The 23,896-nt window shown below is 32.6% G+C and overlaps 2 protein-coding genes across 3 annotated transcripts; both read left to right on the forward strand.

Moving 5' to 3' along the window:
• Positions 1-6,266: 6,266 nt before the first annotated feature.
• LOC105766775 (protein NRT1/ PTR FAMILY 2.7) lies at positions 6,267-8,824 on the forward strand. The gene is made up of 4 exons (XM_052630818.1): positions 6,267-6,429; positions 6,555-6,772; positions 6,862-7,403; positions 7,814-8,824. The coding sequence occupies exons 1-4, from the start codon at positions 6,300-6,302 to the stop codon at positions 8,655-8,657; spliced, it is 1,734 nt and encodes a 577-aa protein (XP_052486778.1). The 5' UTR covers positions 6,267-6,299; the 3' UTR covers positions 8,658-8,824.
• Positions 8,825-20,797: 11,973 nt separating this feature from the next.
• Positions 20,798-23,720, forward strand: LOC105770552 (protein NRT1/ PTR FAMILY 2.7). 2 transcript variants are annotated; one of them, XM_012591809.2, is made up of 4 exons: positions 20,798-20,956; positions 21,154-21,371; positions 21,461-21,999; positions 22,657-23,720. In XM_012591809.2, exons 1-4 carry the CDS (start codon positions 20,902-20,904, stop codon positions 23,495-23,497), a joined length of 1,653 nt encoding a protein of 550 aa, XP_012447263.1. In that variant the 5' UTR covers positions 20,798-20,901; the 3' UTR covers positions 23,498-23,720. The 2 variants fall into 2 exon arrangements, with proteins under 2 accessions (XP_012447263.1, XP_052486849.1); XM_052630889.1 differs by having other exon boundaries at positions 20,838-20,956; positions 21,111-21,371.
• Positions 23,721-23,896: the final 176 nt, after the last annotated feature.

Below are 23,896 nucleotides of genomic sequence, written 5' to 3' on the forward strand. Positions count from 1 at the left end.
GGTCTCAGCCTTGTGTATTTTTTGGCTATAGTATGGTACATAAAGGGTACAAGTGCCTTGCTGGGAATCATAAAGTATTTGTTTCCAGACATGTCATTTTTGATGAAGGTTGTTTCCCTTTTATGAGTGGTTCTAATTTTGCAGATGATTCACAGTCTGCTCGTGACGTCACTGAATTTCAACATCAACAGTCTGTTGTTCCTATTGTGGTGCCTATCTCAAGGCTGGTCAGTTCTTCAAATTCAGCTATGTCTTTATCACTTCAGAACACTTCTGTCAGTATGCCAAGATCTGATACTCCACAAGGTCGCCTACAAGTACGTTGCTCACCTATGAATATGGTCTCTAACAGTCCTTCTTCCAATTCTCCATGTTAGAATCCAGCATCCTCTTGTTCCTCGTCTGGTCCGAATGGTTGTTTGCCTAGTCAACTTGCTCAGGCTTCTCCAGTTAATTTGCATTCCATGCAAACGAGGTCCAAAAGTGGGTCAAGCCCAGGATTTTTTCCGCAGAGCTAACAGCATCTGAACCTGTTACAATTGAATAGACGTTCACCAGCAAAGAGTGGACTCTTGCAGCATAACAGGAGTATGAAGCTTTGATGAAGAATCACACGTGGGACTTGGTTCATTTACCTGCCGATGGGAAAGCTGTGGGTTGCAAGTGGCTTTTCAAACTTAAAAGAAAATCAGACGGTACCATTGCTCGTTACAAAGGTCGTTTAATTATCAAGGGTTATCTTCAAGAGGCAGGCATCGATTTTGAAGAAATCTTGCCAACAACTATTCGATTCGTCTTGTCCTTAGTTGTTAAATTTGGATGGCAGCTTCGACAGGTGGATATTAACAACGCTTTCCTCAATGGAGAGTTGTCTAAAGAAATCTATATGACACAACCACCTGGCTTCGAGCAACACAGTGATGAATGGTTGCTAGTGTGCAGACTGAAGAAAGCATTGCATGGTCTCAAACAGGCTCCTCGGGCATGGTTTTCTAAGCTACGTGAGTTCCTGATTGGCTCGCAATTTGTTTCTGCTAAGTCTGATTGTAATACCCCGAAAATTACTACAGTAAGAAAGTAGGTTTCCTTGATAGTAAAATAAGGAAATAAAGTGACAAAAAGAGAAATTTTGAGTTATGGAAACATTGGAAATTATATTATGACATATTAATTCAAGAAAAGATTAAATCGCAAAAGTGAGAAAAGTTTTGTTGCCTAATAGTAAATACTCAAAATTTGAGGGATTAAAGTGTAAATACAAAAAGTTAAAGGACCAATAGTGTAAATATTTTAAGGGTGGAATAATCTAGAAACTACGGAAAATAGATGAATTAGGACCAAATTGAAAAGATAAAGAATTTTGATGGACTAAATCATAATTTTACCAAATTAAGTGATGATTCAAGGATGAAATTTTTAAAGATTATAAAGGGCAAAATGGCCAATTAGAAGAGAGAGAAATCTAAAAGATAATGATGATATTGGAGATATTTTATATTAATTAAATAAATATTAGTTTATTAATATTTTAATTTGATTTTTAAATGATATTTTATTATTTAGTATATATAAGAAAAGGAAGATGAAGAATCATCCATTCCACCATATTTCCATGCAACTAACGCGAGAAGAGAGGAGAACAAAGAAAGTTTTGCTTTCTTTACAATTTGGTCATTCCACAAAAAAATTACCATTTCCACCTAGAAATCAAAAGAATTTTCATAGCTTCCAAGAGAGAAGAATAACAAGGAGATAATGGGGAGCTAGAATATCAAGTTAGATTCAAGAAATAGAAGCTGAAGGAGAGAAAAAATCAAGTTAAAGATTGAAATCAATAGCACAAGTTAAGAACATTAAGATTTCAATATATTTTTAAGTTTTATATTATTGAAAAAGCATGGAAATAATGTTATAGTAGAGTTTTCTTATATAAGTCTTATGTTCTTGATATGTTAGTGAAGAGAAATAAGTGAAAGTGATGGGAAATATTATAGAGAAAGGGTATAAGGGAGTTATACACCTAGTAATCAACATTTTGCACTAAAACAGTTTTGGACAGCAGCAGTAGGTTAATCTTGAAAAATCACCATAAATTGTGGAAATATAATTAGAGTATGAATAAAATATGGAAATAAAGATTATTGAACCTAGTTTCTCATAGAAGAAACGATGTAAGTAATTGAATTGTAAATCATGAGATATAATAAATTTTGTGAGACAAGGTCGAATGAATTTGGGTTCCCTGTTTTGACTTGGAAGAATCATTAAAATTTTACAAAAATAATTATGGGTTATAATTTATATATATAAAATCCTTAATGAGTATTTTTCAATAGAAACAAACATAAACATCATCCAAATTTTTACAAAGAGATAATTAATTTTTAGTGAAGAGGGGTCGGAACTGTCAAACATTGAAACATGGGAAACTTTAAAGAATAAACTGTACTTATTGGCTAAACCAAAAATTTTGAAAATTTTATGGTAAGAATATATGTGAGTTTAGTTTTATATAAAATTTTGGGATCTCAATTCAGAGTTCTGTAGCTTAAGATATAATTAATTTAGTGGCTATGACTCAAGTGAACAGCTTGTTATGAGTAAACAAGTTAATAGTGGTATTATGTATATATCAAGGATGTGGATTGGAGTGGAGGAGGAGGAAAAATATATGTGAATATTCAGCTAATATGAGTTTATTTTAAAATAGCTAATTTACATGTTTTAGGTTCAGGACTAAATTGAATAAAAGTAAAATTTTAAGGGTAATTTTGTAAAAATGTCAAAAAGTGACCAAATTGCATGAAATGAATTGTTTTATTATTTAAATTAATAAATTGAATGAAATATTAATTTATATCAAGATTGGGTGGAAATTGAGGAAAATAAAAATTACCAAAATGTCTCTAAATTTTGGTATTTCGCAATTTAGCCTGGTAAGTTCATGTAACTTGAATTATATTCTTAGATGATTGAAATATATATATTGGATTGAGAAATTGATTTGAATTGTGAACATGAGAAATTGTGAATTGAATGAAATTGAAATAAAGCTTTGAATTACATGAGTAAATATCGGGTCTCGTAGGCCCTATTTGTTATGAATATAATATTTCAAGGATATGTTGTAAAGAATTATGAAAGCACGTTAAAAATTTGAAAGTTTTAATTTGGATGAAATTTTGTAACTCGGTTTAATACGTATGCAAATGTATGTCTTCTAGTAATGCCTCGTGCCCTATTCCGGCGTCGAATACGCGTAAAGGGTGTTACAATGTGACATCGCCAGATTCGATCATAACGTTTAGACCGGGTTTGAGGTGTTATACTGATGCTTCTTTTTTGTTAAGAAGGCTGAAGGGGTGATCTTGTATGTCCTAGTCTACGTTGATGATATAATAGTCACTGGAAATCATCAACAAAGCATTGACAATTTTGTTTCGTCCCTAGACACTCAGTTTGCTTTAAAGGATTTGGGGTTTCTTGGTTATTTCCTTGGTATTGAGGTAACCCCCACTGCTACTAGTTTTTTTTAAATCAGTCAAAGTATATCCTTGATCTGCTGAAGAAAGCCAATATGGATCAAGTAAATAGCTCTCCTACTCCTATGGTTGCCACTTCTAAACTATCTCAGAATGATGGGTGTACGATTGACAACGAGGCTGAATATCGTAGCATTGTTGGTGCTCTTCAATATGTGGTCATCACCAGGCCGGATATTCTATTTGCTGTGAACAAGGTATGTCAATTTATGCATCGTCCCCTTGATCAACATTTTAGAGCAGTCAAACGCATTCTCAAATATCTTCAAGGCACTGTTGATTATGGTATTCAATTCACAAAGATTGCTACGTTGGATGTGGTTGGATACTCCGATGCGAATTGGGGTACGGGTGTAGATGATCGAAGGTTTACTACGGGTTTTTGAGTATTTCTTGGAGGTAACCTTGTTGCATGGGGGTCAAAGAAGCAGCCAGTTGTCTCCAGGTCCACAACAGAGGCGGAGTATAGGGGGCTGGCTCATACAGTTGCTGAAGTTGTTTGGCTCGAGTCACTTTTGTTAGAACTGCATGTTCCATCTTTGTGAAAACCTACAGTGTGGTGTGATAGCTCAGGAGCTGTTGATGTATCTGCAAACCCAGTATTGCACTCCAAATTTAAACACGTAGAGTTGGATCTTTTCTTTGTCCGTGAGAAAATTGCAGCTGGAAAACTTGCTGTGGGTCACATTCCAGCGCATGAGCAGATTGGAGACGTGTTCACTAAGCCACTGTCAGTATCCTTGTTTACGAAATTCAGATCATGTCTTAAGCTAGGTCCAAAAGACTCCGTTTAGCAGGTGTTGTTAGCAGAAGTCGAAGAGAATGGTGGCATATTAGAGTATGGAAACAATTATGGTAGTTAGCAGGTAGTAGTTAGAAGTCTTGGCAGTTAGTAGTTATGGTTGGATAACAAATGTATTATAAATAGTATGATTTATGTGATGTAAAGAAAATAATCATTTTCGATAATACAGTTTAAGTTTTCAATCTCAACAGTTGCCACTTGTATAAATAATAGGGCAATACTATAATTTTTCAAAGTATAGGAGGCTTAAGCAATTTTACCTTTTTTCTGGTAGAGCCAAATAAATTGGCGCCACCAGATTCCAAGACACTAGTCTGTTCTGCCTATTTGCCTATTGAAACAACCTAAATTTTTTTTTTCATTCGTTACTTTTTCTGATTCTTTGTCCTTTTTCATTTTTTAAGTTTTTTGTTCTTTTTAAATTCTCATGTTTTTTTTAGAGTGAACAATTTACTTAATGAGAAGGGATTGTATGAAAATAAGATGCCACGCCATTTATATCCATTTCCAATAGTTTAATGTTACATCAACTTTTTCTCTTGAATTTTAGCATTTCCTCCTAAAAAATCAAATCAAACTAAAAATACTGAAATTTAGGAGGAAAAAATTAATGTAACATTAAACTATTGGAAATGGGTACAAATAATGTGTCTTAAAAGAAAATCAAATTTGAAAAAGATGGGAAAAATAGTTTTATAAAAAAATAAAAGATTAAGAAAACAAATTCTCAAAATCAGACATATTCATATAGGAATTATTGAAATGGAAATAAAATCATTATTTTGTAAAGGAGTAGACAGCCCTATAATAGTAACACTACTAAATATAAGGAATGCAATCTAATTTAATTATTGAAGTAAACCTAATTATCAATAATGATGTGAATATAAAAGAAAGTTTAATATTAAGGCTTCAAATCAAAACATTTGAATGAATGAAACCAATAATGATTTAGCAATCAAATGGAAGTGTATTTAAAGTTAATATAAAATTTTCAACAACTAAAATTGAAAACCTCAAGTTGAAATTCATCAATGGTGGGTAGCATGGAATTTTGGAGTCCAAGTTGATGTTATGGTTTTTATGTATTCTTTTTTATACTCATGAACAGTCATCCTAATATTCATTTTTTCCTTTTTGATCTCTGCTTATATGTTTGGTTTATTGTTGTTGGTATGCAGGGATAAAAATGAATTTATAAGAAATTAACAAAAGTTTCAAAATGTGGATTAATGTTATTTTCTTTAAGATTCTACTCGCTCCACCTATATTATGATGTGTAAAAGAGTTATTGGCAAATGAAGCTCAATGATTGTCTACATTTTGCTCTCATGAAAGCAGTCCACTAATCAATTAAGCGAAGCATAATAAGGATACCAATTTCTATATAAAATTTCTACAATAATTCTTTATAAAACAATTTAGGAATATAAAAGATGGTGAAAAATAAGAATTAGTAGTCATATATCTAATTTTGATGATCAATATGTTAGTAACAAATTAATAGAAGTCAATGTACTCTCTAAGTAGTATTATTCAAGATAATTAAAACAAATAAAAGTTCGGTTGGATCGATAAAATTAAAATTTTAGAAATTATGATAGTTTGTATTTAAACTTTAAGGTTTATCATATATAGATTTAAATGGATTTTTATAGATTTTGTATAACATACAAAAGACGCAATATTATTTTATAAATTTTAAGTATTTCTCAACTGATTTGTTGTTTAATTAACTTGTAACACCCACCTAATCAAATAAATTATAATTAGTAATAAATATGTCACTTTACTTTTTTTTTTTAAGAAAATAAAAACTCAAAAAATGTAAAAGTTAAAAATTATGTAAAAAAAAAAACCAACTTTAGATTCAAATATATATAAATAGACGTAATGTATATAAAAAGACTGCCAAACACAAAGCATCTCTGATCCAAAACTCCAAAGCCAAAATGTCATCCATAGAGTTGCAGCAGCCAACTGCTACTGGTAGCAACAAGAATGGTGACCATGAATCACAGTCACAGATGTTAAGTCCTGGCCATAAACGTGGTGGTTGGTTCACCTTTTTCTTTGTTTCAGGTTACTCTCTCTCTCTCTCTCTCTCTCTTAATTCTCAATTTCAGACATGTCTAAAACAACCTTGTAATGAAAACGTGTTCGTGTTGTGTCATGTCGTGTGTGTGTGTTTCTCTCTCTGTCACCAGCAACTTTGACAGGATTGATGATAGCTGGTTGGGGATGGCTGACGAATTTGATTGTGTATCTGATCGAGGAATTCAATGTTAAGAGCATTGACGCTACTCAGATAAGCAATGTAGTCAACGGTTCCATCAACTTGATACCAATTATTGGTGCTGTTTTGGCTGACTCTTTCCTCGGCTCTTTCCATGTCGTTTCAATCTCTTCATTCTTCTCTCTCCTGGTCTGTATACCTCACTCATCCTTAGCTCACAGATCTTAATTCCCAGTTCACTAAATTCCATTTCTAATGTCCATTTTAAACTTTTCCAGGGAATAATTGCTCTAACCTTAACAGCGACACTTAGTCACTTGAGACCACAACACTGTGGAACTGGTTCAACCTTGTGCCACGCTCCATCGAAACTCCAATTAGCTGTTTTATACACGGGTATTGCTTTGGCATCAATAGGCCTGGGAGTGGTTCGTTTTACTTTAGCATCCTTGGGAGCCAATCAATTTGATAGTCCTGAAGATCAAGGAGTTTTCTTCAACTGGTTTTTCTTTATATTTTATTCTGCCTGTGTCGTAAGTTCTTTAGGCATCGTCTATGTTGAGGATAGTATTAGTTGGGGACTGGGATTTGGCATGTGTGCAGCTTTTAATTTTCTGGGCTTGGTTATTTTCTTCCTGGGAAACCGTTTCTACCGCCATGATAAGCCTCAAGGTAGCCCTTACACGAGTTTGGCTCGTGTGATTGTTGCTGCAATACGAAAGAGGAACGTCTTGGTTTCATCTGAAAGCAAGTATTATTATCATGAGATTAATGATGGAGCTAATAAAGCCATCGCTGCAACACCTAAACGCAGCTTCAGGTATGAACTATGAACTTGATTATTCTTTTGATATAAGCATATAAAATTGCAGTCTTTTTCCTGCCGACAAATCATATTATTGCTTTTGTCAGAAGTATGCTCTTTTTCTTTGAATTGGACTCGGAAACTTAAATAGCAGGGCAACCTGATATTACGATAATGCACGATAACAGTCGGCGCCGTATCAAAAACACTTTCACCTACCACCCACCGTAACTTGAGGATTTGGAATCTTAGAAATTTCCTGACTTTTTATTTTCTTTGCATAAGGAAAATACAAAAATTGACTTTGGTATACTACTTTTACACTTAAAATAGCTTTTTGGATTTGAACCTCTAAAAATCCACCAAAAACAAGACAATTATCATTTACTTAACCTAATTAAAATCCCTTAATTTCATTTCTGTAGGTTCTTGAACCGTGCAGCACTGATAACTGAAGGAGACATTAGTTCAGATGGATCCATAGCCAAGCCGTGGAATATAAGCTCAGTTCAACAAGTTGAAGACTTGAAAACTCTGATTAGGATTCTCCCATTATGGGCAAGCACAGTATTTTTAGCCACCCCTATTGTAATTCAGACCAACATGACAATTCTTCAAGCTCTAGCAATGGATCGTCACCTCGGCCCAAATTTCAAGATCCCCGCCGGTTCAATCACGGTCGTGGTTTTAATCTCCTCAGCCATCTTTATCGCCCTGTTTGACCGGTTTCTTTACTCCACCTGGCAGTCCCTGACCGGCCGCTCATTAACACCCTTACAAAGAATCGGAGCAGGCCATGCTTTCAACATCCTAAGCATGGCAATCTCCGCCCTGGTGGAGTCAAAGAGGCTAAATGTAGCCCATGATAACCACCTCCAAGACCAGCAGGGCGGCGCCGCCGCCGTGGTGCCAATGCTCGCCTTATGGCTGTTTCCACAACTCATCGTAGTTGGGATGGGTGAAGCTTTCCATTTTCCGGGAAACGTTTCATTGTACTATCAAGAATTCCCTGTCTCAATGAAAAGCACAGCAACTTCCATGATTTCCATAGTCATCGGCGTCGCTTTCTATGTCAGCACTGCTGTGGTTGATCTGATAAGGAACGTTACCGGATGGTTGCCGGATGATATAAACGATGGAAGACTAGACAATGTTTATTGGACTTTCGTTGTGTTGGGATTGCTTAATTATGGCTACTTTTTACTGTGTGCTAAGTTTTACAAGTATCAAAATCTCGAAAAGGAGGCGGAAGCGAACACCCAGATTTGATCAGAACGTTTAATTCAATTTAAGTTTACTGTAGTTATAGGTGAACGTAAGATTATGGACAAATTTCTAATAACAGCGATTTGTATGATTTAATTTCATATCACACGAATATTCATGTGAAAGTAAATTTTATTATATAATTTAATAATTTATAATAATTTAATAAATTTATTTTATTTAAATTTAATGAAACAACCATTAAATATTAAAATTATGATAAATGATATCTCTTTGCTTTATTAAAGAAGTCATGTGCCCAATTAATAAATACTATTTAATAAAAATAAATAAAATTGAGATTATAATACTATAAGGCAATAATAAAAGAAATTATCTTAAAAGGCTTCGGTCATCGCACGCGTAATGTTTTCGTTCAAATTTTTATATAATAAGCTGAATATGATTGAAATTATTTGAACTAAGAAATCTATAATAAATCATTTATTTCTTTTCTCAAAACTCAATTTATAATTATTAATTTTAAAATTTTGCAATAAAGAATATGAAGATATTAAAGGTTGATTGCAATCTATTCGATGTGAATTCAACTGGTTAAAAAATATTCTAACATGATTTTTTTTTGTTAAATTTCACGTATAATCATTTAACTATTAAAATTTCTATTTTAAAATATTCAAAATAAAATTTTTATAATTTAACGATAATCTGAAATGATAATTAAAAACTCAGTATAATAATAAATTTAACTCTTAATTTTTAGATATTATTAATTTAATCATAATTATAAAAATAAATAAATCTTAAAATTTAAAAATAATCTTAAATTATCCTAATTCTAAAAAATATATAAATATTTTAAAAATATAATAATAAATTTAAATTATATAATAATATTAATATTAAATATAATATAATCCCTTCCCCCACCATCCCCTCTCCCTTCCCTAGTTATATATCTCACTCCTTTTCACGCGAAAACACCGCACGTCTCTCATTTTCACCCTTTTTTTTTTTTTTTTCTTATCTTTCATTTAGCTTTCAAATTCTTCTATTTCTCAAATTGCTTGCATTACTTTCCCATCTTCGAATTTTTGTTTATGTTTTTAGAGCTCTTTACTCTGCCTTTCTGTTTTGCGTATTAAATGTGTTCATAACTCTTTGAAGTCAATTTGAGTTCAAATTAGTTTGTGTTTAGGATTTGAATTTCTCATTTCTTGTGTTGCATGTCATTTTCTTTGAGTGGCATTTATTTATAAACCCATTTTCCAATCTGGGTTTGTCATTTTTTTGTTATTTACTGGGAATTAAATTTTTTTTTAAAAAAGGTATTTGTTTTCCTGGGAATTCTATGCATTTTCTCTTTGTTTGGTAGGTTTTGATTATATTAATGTTGTTTGAAAAACAAAACCCTGATGTGTATGGGTGTTTTTGGTGGGGGTGGTGATTTTAATTTTATTTAATATTAATATTATTATACAATTTAAACTATTATATTTTAAAAATATTTATATTTTTTGAATTTTTAGAGTTAGAATTAAATTGAGATTATATATAAATTTTGAGAATTAATTTTGAAAATTATGACTAAATTGATATAAAATGTAAAAGTTAAAAAAAAGGCTAAATTTATTATTATATTCATTTTTAACCGTGACATCTATTTGTAAATTGTAATTTGAATGGAAGTAATTAAAAAATTATAATCTTTTATTTTAAAAGTTTAAAATGGAATATTTTAATAACTAGATAAGTTTATCCATGATTTTTTTTTGGGTATAAAATGGTGAAATAGAATTATCTTCATTAATGGTGATGGATGGCAGCTACTTTACTTGAAAGTTAAAAGACCTGATTCCTTCCCAAAATAAATTTTCGAGTTTTGAAAGCCTATGTCTACATCCCTTCTTCTTTTATTTCAATTTCTCCTCTTTATTGTCTCTTCAAAAAGATCTTTTCATAATCACTTTCAATTAAATTCCAAATATAAGCTAACAACAAAAATAAATGTAGTTAAAAATAATAATTCAGCACAAAGGCTAAAGAGGAAAAAGTAACAACTACAGATCTTTAAATTACATTTATGGTAGAAAAGTTATAAAATAATTATTTAATTATTTAATTTTGTTTTTTATTAAATGGTTAACGGAGAATGATGTTTTAACTTTTAAAATTAGTATAATAGTAATTTTAATTCTCAATATTTATAAATTGTGTCAATTTAATCTTAATTCTAAAACATTTAACCTATAATATTTACACATAGTATAATTTAATTTTTCTTTCGTGACTCTTTTACTTAAAAAGTTTAAAAAAGTTATATTTTCATTCTTTTAAAAATAACCCTTAATGCCAAAAACATAAAATAAAATTATAAAAGAAAAATCAAATTATACAATGTGCAAAATTTGAAGATTAATTTTTAGAATCAATATTGAATTGACACAATATATACATGTTAAAGGTTAAAGTTGTTATTATGTTAATTTTAAAAATTATCAAGTCATCTTTCTGTTAGTGTTTAGTTAAAAAATTTAAATAGTTAAATAATATTTTGTAACTTTTCATGGTTAAGTGATCAGAAAAATAATAATTATAATTAAATAACTACTAATATAATTAATATTTTTTGTTTTGATATTTTAATTTGGGTTAGGTGCTTCTTAAATGTTATTCGGCCAATTTGAACGGGAAAAAGGCTCTTTTTTTTGAGCTAGCAAAATTAGTCCAAAAAGGATTTAAAAAAAAATCGATTTTGTCTTTTTTATCGGTTCATCGATTTATGATCTAATCATAGTTTGTAATTGAATCAGTTCTCTCTCTTATTCTAAATCGATATACTGACCGATCCAATCTAATTTTAATAATTATAATGTATATTTATTATTTTAAAATTAAATTATATTTGAATTATCATTTACTTATTATATTTTGGTTTTCAAAATTGATAGAATATGAAAAGAAAACATATATTTTTGTTTATAATTACAATTAAAATGATTGTGCGTGAAAAAAGGTTATACTAACTAATATAATAAAAATAAATGATAATTTTGTTATAAATTTTAAACCCACTTAAGAAAGGAATGATAACGAGATTACAATATTTAAAAATGTGGAGAATGTAAGTATTAAAATTCCATCATAGTTGAACCATACCATCAATTATGTTATGAAATGGATAAAGCTGTTGAACAGATTGATATTTATTTATTGTTTTCCAAAATGGGTGTGAATGAAGGGCATAGAAAGGGTCAAACTAAGACACCAGTTTAAGACAAAACAATGCTATTATAAGCTCCCATCCAATTAAATAAACAAAAAAATATTTTATATAGTGTCAGTTACTAGAACTCGGTTACGAGGATTAGGTATAGATATAAATATATCTAATATTTTAAAAAACATTTGAAGAACCAATCATAATTGAGTAATTATCGCATAAAAATAAGAATAATGTAAATTATATGCATTGCCAGCCATACCAAAATTTTTGAAAATAAGAATAAAATTTTGGGTTAATGGCATGAAAAACCTTTATATGTATTTTTAAAATGATTAATTTTACTATTCTGATTTAGAATCCTAAAGTTATCTTTTTTACTGACATACCATATCGTTCAATAAGGGGCCACCATGTGGTTGTTTGTTGACTTTTGACCAGCTAATTGAGATCTTTTTTAACCAATTTTCCTTTTTCTTTTTCTTTTCATACATAATAAAACCTCAACTTCTCTACTTAGATAATACAAAAAAAAAAAACATTTAAGGGTAAATTTCACTAGCAGTCACTTAATTTTGATACAACTGACAAAACAGTTACTTCAATTTCAATTCAATTACTCAACTTTTAAAAAGTAACAAATCAGTCACCAACGTTATTGAAAAGTGACAAATCAATCACTCATTAATATCGTTATCGAAAAGTTACAAATCAGTCACTCATTAACATTTTCAGTTACAGGCCTAATGAGACAGGAGATGTGGTCAGTAAACTAACTGATGTGGCCAGTTAACTTGCCATGTTAGACGAGACAAAGTTGAGTGACTGTTTTTTTTCGTCTTTCCTTTTCCTTTGTTTTAATAAATTTCATTTTCTATTGTTTTAATAAATTGCCTAATATTTTTACTTTTTTGCATAAATGACCCAATGTGTTCATACTTCTTCTTCTCCATCCCAACAATCTCACCGTCGCCGCCTCCGCCACAACCATCTTTGGCGTCACCATTGTTGACCTCCAAACTACCATCCTATCCTCTCTTTTTTCTTTCTTTTTCAACCCCCCAATAGAAAAGCCACCATGGTTGGGATCCAACTATCTTTTTCTGTTGCCCAAAGCTATTAACTCTGAAAAAGCCAAATCAAAATGGGATTGGAGATAACTTTGGGTCAAACTATCATAACCACAACCAAGCCGGTGAGGAGAAAATCCTCCATAGCAAAATTCAAGCGATTCAAGAACCAAAATGACTTGGATTTGTCGAGATCTTCATGGGATATGATGATATAAACAAACGAGTCGTCAATTAAACTAAACAACACTAACTCCATTGCCAAGATTATCAAGTTGCATAAAATAAAATCAGAAGCAAAACAAAAGGAACATTCAGACAAACCAAACAATCGATTGAACCCATGATTTTTAGGGAAAAAGGAAGCGGTTCCTCTAAAGGGACAGCCAAATACCGACAAGTGCAATTCTGGGTCGAGTGGGTGATTAGCAAGATCCCAAAGTTGAAACCGGACTAGGTATTGTAGCGAAAGAGGATGATTTGAATGGTTTGTCTATAACTTATTTGTTATTTTTTGAAAGTTGAGTGACTGAATTAAAATCAAAGTGACTATTTTGTCAGCTGCATCAAAGTTGAGTGATTGTTGGTGTAATTTACCCAAAATTTAATACAAAAATGGGATATGTTGTAGATTAATTATAAAATTGGTACAATTTTTTTACCCTATTATTTAACAATCATTCCAGGTGGAAAAAATATTTTTTTAAGTAGTGCTGCCATTTTATCAGGCAACACAAAAAATAAGAGTATTTTCTTTAAATACATAACAAATATCTTACGTGTAAGAAAAAAATATTATTTTTTAAGGTGGTGTTGCTTGACACGGTGGCACCAGTTGGGGATTCTAAAAAAAACTACTAATTCGTGAGATCGGAAGGTGCAGCCAGATAGTGTGGCGACACCAAATATGTGTTTAAAACAAATCTATTGTTGTTTCGAGAGAAAAATATTGAGTTGTTAAAGTTAAACAATTGAAATATTAAGTTTAAAACAATTACAAAAGTCTCGAACTTGGGTCCTACAACTATTAGAAATCAAGATTGAAGATCAAGAATATTTGTTTTCATTTCATAAATCAAAATTATTATTTTTACTTTAGAAATCAAGTTTCAGCTAATAATGTTAGTTTGTAATTATTTTTTATGGAATTTCATTTTATTTTACTATTATGTATAATTATATGACTATATATTGATAATTATTTTCTAGTATGAGATGCAAGTTATATCATTTGACAAAAAGTTTTATTGGTTTAAAAAGTTATGAATTGTTTTAGTAACAACTAATATATATATTTTTATTTAGGGGGAAGATTGTAACGATCCGATAGTCACAGGTGTTGGAAAGTGCATTTTCAAGGCTCCATTACCGTAAATCAGACTCGTAAATATTTATTAAAAATATTTACAAAGTTAGTGGTGTAGTTAATTAGGTTTTGGTTAGGTGAAATTGCATGAATTAAGAGTAATTAGGTAAAAGGACTAAATTGTATAAAGAGTGAAAGTTGAATTATAGATTAAAGAAAAATTAAAGTGACCAAATGAGCAATTATGCCAACGGTCATAATTGAGGCGGCATAAGTGTATATATTATAAATATTTAAAGTTAAAAGATATATATTATAATATTATAATATTAAAACTTAAAACTTAAATATAAATATTATATTATAAAGATAAAGTAAAAGAAAAGAAATAGAAAAGAAGGAGAGAAAGAAACGAAACAGAAAAGGAAAGAAAGGAAGAAAAAAAAGAAAGAAAGAAGGAGAAAAGTTAGGGTTTTAAGGGTTCAAAGCTCAATTGGTTAGTCAATTTAGTCCATTTTCTTGTAATTTTTATGTTTTTAGAATCCCGGTATTAAATACTACCAAACCTATGTCAAAATTTTAGAAATTATTAAGTTTTTAAGTGATGTTTATGTTGAATAATTTTAGTATTAGGGATTAACTTGATAGATTTTTAAGTTAGAAATGAAAAGGATTAAATTGTAGAATAAATTGTAAATTTTGAATATTAGGGACTAAATTGTGAAAATTCAAAATTTAAGGATTTAAGTGAAATTAGAGAGTAAATCTAGTCTAAAGTGGAATTTGTATGAAAATATAAGATTGATTGTGAATATAAGATTGACTGTGAAGAAATAAAATTAGACTCGATTTAGGGGCTAAATTGGAATTTAGGCAAATATTGAGAAAAATTGAAATATTAAATATGATGTTGAATTGTGTTGTATTGATGAATTTTAATTGTTTTAATTCTATAGCTAACGTCATACCAGAGTCCTCGACTAAAAAGGGAAAAGATAAAGTCGACGAGGAATAGCTCGAAATTTTTGGTTTGTATTTCTATAATCCGAATCTAATTATTAATTGTTGTATTTTGATTAAATGTTATTGTAAGTGATTAAGGTGAGAATTATTGTGTTTTACAATTGAAATGGATTGATTTAGTATGTGATGAATTTATTGAATTTATATTGATTGAATTGGTATATATATTGAATATATTGATTATTTGAATTGAAATGAATATTGGTTGTATTTGGAAAGTGAATTGAAACCTTATTAACTGTATTGGGCTGAGTTGGATATAGATGGCATGCCATAGGATTGGAAGAGTTCAAGAATTTCTTTGACTTCGAGTCGATGAGACACCGGGTGCCAATTTATTACTTCGGATTAATTTGATGAGGCACTGGATGCCAATTTACTTCGGTTTAACCGATGTGACATGAGTGTCAATTTATTACTTCGAATATTCGATGAGGCACAGGGTGCCAAACTGGTGTGTTTTGGTTGGATCCGTGTATCCGTCCGTGTCCGAGTAATGTTAATAGGGGTAAATGAATAATAAAGTATTATAATTGATATTGAAATGGAGTGATATGGGAAATGAAGTGGAATAGTGAATTGAATATGGTATGGATAAAGCAATTGCATAAATGAAATGTGATTAAAATTGTGAAAAGCTATTCTATAACAAGTGATGGAAAATTTAGTATTATATGGTTTTAAATGTTCAATTGTGCTTAACATTTTATTATACATATTATATTGTTTTATTTTTAAATATTCGGATTATAGAAATACCACTGAGTTTTTACTCAGCATACAGTTTTTTTTTCGTGCGTAGCTTAGGTACCTAATTTTGATCGCCGATTCAGCATCCAATAACGATCCCGAACTCAAACGTGGTGAAGTTTTTCCTTTTGTGTCGACATGTACCTAGGGTGTCCAAATATTAATCATTTTGTGGGTTGATTGTAAATAAGATTATAAGTTAATATTGGATGGTTATATACATATAAATATGTGTTTATATTTGAGGTCATATTAAGGCAAGTTTAAGTTAATGTTTAAATAAACATGAAATAGGTAAAATAGATTGAATTTGGCATGTTTACAAATTGGATTTGAATTATGTTTTATTGATATATTTAGATTGTTAGGGATCGACCCGATTAAGCAACAAGTAACAAAAATAGCGGAATAAATTGAGAAATTGAATACACGGGCAAAGATAATTTTACTATAATTTTACTATAATGGGAAAAGAACGAAGAGTACAAAAGATGGAGATAAAACTACACCCCAAACCCCAAAAAGTAAAGAACCCTCAAAACGTAAACACAAAATTCTCTAAATGTGTTATGAGTTCTAATATCTAAATGGGATGTTTTTTCTAAGGTTGTAAAAGAGCCTATTTATAGGCTAAATTCATATGTCAAATAATAATAAAACAATCTAAACTAATTAGTGTTTGATTGAAACAAATAAACAGAGTTTAACTAGAAGATTATTTTTCAAATTTGACTGAAAAGAGGAGTCATACTTAACAAATCTCCATCTTGACTCATATTTCTACAACGCCATCTTTGCCAAATCCCGCCATGAGCCTATCTTGAACTATGCAAGGAATTAACTGAGTCGAATCTGTGCTTAGAAACTGGAAGACTTCTAGCCTTCGAATTGTACACTGCCAAATCAAAACTAACACGGGTCTGATTTTCACGAACACAATGCCCTAACTTTTCAAAACCTATATCCACAAGAGAACATCTCTTCAACGAAACGATCATACATTTTTCCCTCTTATAACCAAGTTGCCTCCGCTCCAAACGAGTTGACTTCGACTCTGTAACGGGCGAGGGACGTCCGATTTCACCGGTCACTGTAGAACCTTCCAGAATATAAAGACTGCCAGTTCTTTTACCTTTTAACAAAACGAGAGCTCCACGAGATACTTTAATGCCACTTGACTCAATGTTGATTCTGCGTCCTTTCAAGTCTAAAATACTCAAGGAGATGAGATTCTTTCGTAAATCAGGTACATACCTGACATCTGAGAGTGTCCTAATCGTCTTATCATGTATCCTAATTTTAACAGTACCAATACAAATTACCTTGCTAGATGAATCGTTTCCCATGCGCACAACTCCACCTTCAACCGAACTGTATGTGGAGAATCATTCTCTATTGGGACACATGTAGAAAGAACATCCCGAATCTAGGATCCACTCGGACGTGAACTTGGAGTTATCGCTCGTTGACACTAACAAGAAATCATCACCGCTTTCATCGATCAAATTAGCACCAGCTACATCTTCCTCGTTACTCTTAGCAGCTCTTTTATTTCGCAATTTATAACAATCTGCTTTGACGTGACCTAACTTTTTACAATAGTGACACCTTTTGTCTCGTTTCTTTGATGCCATCAAAACGGAAGCTTGCCTATCTGCTTTGCTATCCAAATGAAGCTCATTGTCGAGTTTATCTGCTTTGCTATCCAAATGAAGCTCATTGTCGAGTTTATCTCTACTCAACAAATGACCCTTCACATCTTCGAACGAGAGTTTGTCTCTTCCATAAATTAGGGTATCCCTGAAAGACTTGTATGAATGGGGTAAAGAGCACAATAATAGCATAGCTTGATTTTCATCATCAATATGAACATCAACGTTCTTTAAATCATTTAAAAGAGTAATGAATTGACTGATGTGATCTCTGAGAAGCTCACCTTCGTTCATGCAAAATGTAAATAGACGTTGTTTCAACACTAAACGATTAGCCAGAGACTTAGTCGCATAAAGAGTTTCTAACCTTTTCCACAAGGCGGATGAGGTCTTCTCCATCAATACCTCCTGCAATACCGTATTCGCGAGGCACAACTGGATTGCAGACAAAGCCTTTTTATCAAGCTCTTCCCATTCTATTTTATTTAAATTCTCAGGCTTTTTCCCAGTAACAACCTTTTTCAAACCGGATTGAACTAGAATTGGCATCATCTGAACTTGTCACAGATTGAAATTTGTCTCACCATCGAACTTCTCAATTTCAAACCTTATTGCTGCCATATCTGAATGGGCTGATCTATGAAAATTAAACTAGCTCTGATACCACTTGTTAGGGATCGACCCAATTAAGCAACAAGTAACAAAAATAGCGGAATAAATTGAAAAATTGAACACACAAATTTAACGTGGAAAAACCCCTCCAAAGAGGATAAAAAACCACGGGCAAAGATAATTTTACTATAATGACAAAAGAACGAAGAGTACAAAAGATGGAGATAAAACTAAACCCCAAACCCCAAAAAACAAAGAACCCTTAAAACGTAAACACAAAATTCTCTAAATGTGTTATGAGTTCTAATCTCTAAATGGTGTGTTTTTTCTAAGGTTGTAAAAGAGCCTATTTATAGGCTAAATTCACATGTCAAATAATAATAAAATAATCTAAACTAATCAGTGTTTGATTGAAACAAATAAATAAATCTTAACTAGAAGATTATTTTTCAAATTTGACTGAAAATAGGAGTCATACTTAACATAGATGATATAATTGTGGTACCTATGATGGTACATTGGTTAGGCACCTAGGATGATTGTTTTGACATATTTTGGATGTGTTTGATTGTGTTTTGAATTGGTTAAACAAATGATTTTTGAGTTGCTTATTGTTCAAGCTTGTATCCATATGGCCAGACACACGGGTGTGTGAACCCTGCAGCTTTGAAAATTTTTAATATTTTACAAAAAATTCTCTGAGTCTCCAAATTAGTCCCGATTTGTTTCTAACAAGTATTTTGGGTCTCGAGGGCTCAAATAAGGGAAATTATGTATGAATATAATTGGTTTTTAACCTGAATATTATGTGATATCAATGTATAAATTTATGTCTGTTTGATCGATAAGTTTCAATAAATACTTTGAAACCCTATTCCAGTGACAGATGTGGGTTAAGGGTGTTACAACATGCATCTGATTTCCCAGAATACTCAAATATAATACATTTCCAAAGGTTGGCGCCAAATCCCAAATCAAAAGAGTTGGTTGTAAGTCAACAATTCCCAAATAAGGAAGAATGTTTAGTTGTCATCAAGAAGTATAACATAAAAGTGTTGTGGACTACAAAATCGTTATATTTAAATTGACATTATATATCGGGGAGTGTTGAAGGTCTACAGAAGGTTGCAACTGGCGGTTACAAGCTACATTGATGCATATGTCACAACTATGGAAGATTCAAAAATATGTAGGGCCTCATACATGTACTGCTACTAGAATGACACAAGATCACAAGAAACTATATTTGACATTAATTTGTAATTGCATCATGCCACTAGTGAAAGACATGCCCACCATTCTTTTATCGATCTTAATTGTCGACATAAAATCCCGGTTTCAATATAAAATGCCATACATGAAAGAGTGATGGGCTAAACAGATGGTGATGGAATTGTTATACGGTGATTGGGCTGCATTCTACATTGAATTTCAGGGTGGTTAGCCGCGATATAGGAGTACATGCCAGAGACTATGATTGACTTGTAGATACTGTCTACTTATGGCCCGAATGACCAACTAGATCCAAGGAAAAACAATTTCCACCGTTTTTTTCTGGACATTCGATCCATGCATTAGGGTCTTTTCTTATTGTAAGTCGTTTGTGCAAGTTGATGAAATTTGGTTGCATGAGAAATATACGCAAATCCTCCTTATTGTGGTTGCATAAGAAGATAATCAGAACGTACTACCGATAGTGTTTGTCATTGTGGAGAGTGAGAACATGGAATCGTGATAAATTTTCTTGATGAACTTGTAGAGGCATATTGTTATACAACACAAAATTTGCATTATTTCTAATCGATTACAAGGGCTAATTGTGACGATTAGACGTTCCAAAGTTTCGTTTACTGCATTCGACACATTGCAATTAACTTTCATAGGGACTTTAAGAAATGACATCTTGTACAATGTCCAAGATTGCAGCAGTAACAAACAACTGTCTATATCTTGTGCATCGTGTTTGTCGCCAAATAAAGCTCACGATATAACATTACTAATACCGTTGAACCCCAACTATATGAGCGAGAAATTGAAAATCTACCAATATAGGCAAGTACATCAGGTGGACGTTATTGTTACATGAGTCTGGTGTGAGTACCCCAACTCCATTATATACGTTCGAGTAACAAACATCTTCTCCCACTCAGAGACAGTATTCGGTGAAGTTCTGAATTTTAACAGCACAATCACCCGGTGATCGTCCAAGCAACTGATAACAAAGCAACGCAAGTTTGATTAGTTTACCTGAACCCGTGACCGTTGCACCGCCAACCGAGAGCTCAAGTTACAATGCAACATCTTTTAAAGTAATGGTGCACTCCCCACATGATAAATGAAATGTGTGGTCTTCGGACGCCACCTCTCAACTAAATTTGATATCAAGTCGGCCATGATGCTGACTTGAGTTGGTATATTTGGTTGTACTGTAATTATTTTAACTGCTACATGCTGCTACCTTAATTTTCGGGCTTGATGCTAAGAGGGTTGACACAAGCACAAGCAATTTATGAGGCACATTCAAAAGTTATAACAGCACCATATCTCTCTGCCTATAAATTGAGCGCCTGATAACAGCTCTTCAGCAACAGCCATTAATGGCAAAACCACCGAGCCCAAGCTAGTCCCTGCTGATATTGAAGCTTCTGAAATGCCAGATTCCATGACCAAAAAGGGTGGTTTCATCACCTTATTCTTCATTTCAGGTCTCTCTCTCTCTCTCTCTCTCTCTCTCTCTCTCTCTCTCTTAAGATATTCTAAGCTCCCGCCTACAGTTATGCATGTTACATAGACTTGGAGCAACATTTGGAGGGTCTTAAGCATATGATTTCTTCTCTGACTTTAAATAGCATGTTACAGATTGGGACTAACATTTGTGTATTGTCGGGCACGCAATAAGCAGGGACACTGTCGGGAGTGATGTTGTCTGGTTTCGGATGGTTAGCAAACCTGATCGTTTATCTGGTTCAGGAATTCAATGTGGAGAGCATTAATGCCACTCAAATTGCCAACGTTGTTCATGGTTGCATAAACTTGCTTCCAGTACTTGGAGCAATCATTGCTGATTCATTCTTGGGAAGTTTTCATGTTGCTGCAATTTCTAGCTTTATATCTTTTCTGGTAAACTTAATCTTGCTTTACATTTCATTCTTCTTAATCCTGGCCGGTCAAGTAACTTCATTGATCAAATTTAAACTTTTCTTTTTCAGGGGATGATTCTGCTGATTTTAACAGCAAAGCTTAGCTCTTTGAAACCTCCACCATGCGAGATTGGTTCAAGCTTCTGCAGAGCTCCATCTAAACTACAATATGTAGTCCTGTATTTAAGTATAACAACGGCGTCTGCAGGGTTAGGAGGAAGCCGATATACGCTAGCAACATTGGGAGCAAACCAACTTGATAAGCCTAAAGATAAAGAAACTTTCTTCAATTGGTTCTTCTTCACTGTTAATGCATCTAGCATAATAAGTTCCACTGCAATTGTCTACGTCGAGGACAGCATTAGCTGGGCTCTTGGATATACCATATGTTTTGCTGCTAATTTCATTGCTTTAGCTGTTTTCTTGGCCGGACAACGATTCTATCGATGTGACAAGCCTCAAGGGAGCCCGTTTACTGGTCTGCTTCGTGTAGTTGTCGCTGCTGTAAGGAAAAGGAAGGTCTTGCTCTCATCAAGAAGTGAAGATTATTACCATGAACACTGCGAAACGAGTAAGGTTATGCCTGTAACAGCAAATGGGTGGTTCAGGTAAAAACTCATAATTTACAAATTCACATTATTCATAAGCAATTATTAGATCCATTAAAGCCTATACTTTCATTTTAAAAAAAAAGTGAATAAAGTTCAAATACTCCAATTAAAGCATTATCCCATGATATCGATGTCAACCTTAGGCAACTAAGACATTAATTGGCATGGTTTAGGAAGATTCTTCCATGATGATTTACAGAGTATGGGCATAAAAATCATGGTCGATCCTTATCCAAGATCATCTTTTTAAGTGTAACATCAATATGGGTGAGGGTTTCCCATAACTCATTGTTTGATCACATGAAATACCATATGATTCGAAGGTCATGCACAAGAGGTATGATGATCTACCTTCTGTTCTGCACATCACACGTAGAGATTTCAACAGTGAGCCTTTTTAAGTTGTAATCATTAGATGCATGACATTTTAATATAGTGGTGAGCCCATGGCATGTGCTCTAGTCAACCCTCGTTCAAGAACTTGAACTCTTACTTTTAGTGAGTTTTGACACCACTCTTCAAAGAACTGCAGAAAGGACAAAAGATATTTTCATATGAAGAAATAAGACATGAAATGAGCGGCTTAGAATGGCATTCAATAAGTTTTTTGAATTCAAATCTCAACATTTGAAACAAATTAAGCTTTGGATGTAGGTTTTTGAACCGAGCAGCGATGAAAACCGAAGGAGACATCGATTCAGATGGATTAATTGCAAGACCATGGAAGCTATGCAGTTTAGAGCAAGTAGGAAATCTGAGAACTGTAATAAGACTTGTCCCAATATGGTCAAGTGGTATATTTCTTATAACCCCGGTAGCAATCCAATCCAGCATTGCAGTTACCCAAGCTCTATCAATGGATCGTCACCTTGGTTCCAATTTCAAGATCCCTGCAGCGTCAATTATAGTTGTGATACTAGTATCCTCATCCTTCTTCGTAGCCCTGTTTGATCGTTTCGTATTTCCCACGTGGCAGAAGCTGACTGGCCGGCCTCTGACGTTGCTACAACGAATAGGAATAGGCCACGTGATCATTGTCCTAAGCATGGCAATTTCAGCAATGGTGGAGTCAAAACGGCTCAAAACAATCCAAGATAACAAGCTTGAAGCACTTCCTGGTGCCATAGTGCCTATGCAAGTCTGGTGGTTATTTCCTCAGCTTGTTGTGATTGGTATAGGTGATGCATTCCATTTTCCAGGACAAATTGCATTGTATTACCATGAATTCCCAGCCTCTTTGCGAAGCATCGCGACCGCCATGGTTTCTTTAGTTGTCGGCATTGCTTTCTATGTCAGTACAGCTCTTGTTGAACTAATCAGAAGACTTACAGGATGGTTGCCTGGAAACATAAATAGTGGAAGGCTAGATAATCTGTATTGGATCTTAGTTACAGCAGGGGCACTGAATTTTATGTACTTTTTAGTTTGTGCCAAGCTGTACAAGTGTCGAAATATTGAAAAGGAAGTGGATGCTAACTCCGGCTTTGATATATAGTGGTGATCAAGAAACAAAGCTGGAAGGCCTAGTGTGTCTTATCCCCAAATCAACCTGCTTGAAATTTAAGACTCTCAACTCAAAAAAATCTCATGGTCATGGGAATATTGGAAGGTTTGGTTTAATAGATTAGAAAGATCTATGTAGAGCCAAATACCCTTCATTTAGTGATGTTACATATTCAAAAAGAAGAAAATGACAAAAAAGTCACCATTAAACTCTATTGGTTCATGTAATAATTGTAGCTATCTGTAAGAGGTAACATCTTAATCCGGATTACTAACATATTTGCAATCTGTCCCTTTCTATCAGAAAAGAATAGGACAAAATTCCTTTCAATGAAAAGTACAAGGTGATAAAACAATGTAAAAATAAATAAATTAAATAAAGAAAAATAAG

Source organism: Gossypium raimondii, chromosome 5 (assembly GCF_025698545.1).
Source record: "Gossypium raimondii isolate GPD5lz chromosome 5, ASM2569854v1, whole genome shotgun sequence".
In the NCBI taxonomy this organism is placed as follows: domain Eukaryota; kingdom Viridiplantae; phylum Streptophyta; class Magnoliopsida; order Malvales; family Malvaceae; genus Gossypium; species Gossypium raimondii.

What these genes read in the sequence shown, in the direction of transcription:
- LOC105770552 (XM_012591809.2), top strand. Translation starts at nt 20,902, where the DNA reads ATGCCAGATTCCATGACCAAAAAGGGTGGTTTCATCACCTTATTCTTC. An exon ending in CACCTTATTCTTCATTTCAG is followed by an intron (nt 20,957 to 21,153) that starts GTCTCTCTCTCT and finishes CGCAATAAGCAG; the next exon opens with GGACACTGTCGGGAGTGATG. An exon ending in CTAGCTTTATATCTTTTCTG is followed by an intron (nt 21,372 to 21,460) that starts GTAAACTTAATC and finishes TTTCTTTTTCAG; the next exon opens with GGGATGATTCTGCTGATTTT.
- LOC105766775 (XM_052630818.1), top strand. Translation starts at nt 6,300, where the DNA reads ATGTCATCCATAGAGTTGCAGCAGCCAACTGCTACTGGTAGCAACAAG. An exon ending in CACCTTTTTCTTTGTTTCAG is followed by an intron (nt 6,430 to 6,554) that starts GTTACTCTCTCT and finishes CTCTGTCACCAG; the next exon opens with CAACTTTGACAGGATTGATG. An exon ending in ACACCTAAACGCAGCTTCAG is followed by an intron (nt 7,404 to 7,813) that starts GTATGAACTATG and finishes TCATTTCTGTAG; the next exon opens with GTTCTTGAACCGTGCAGCAC.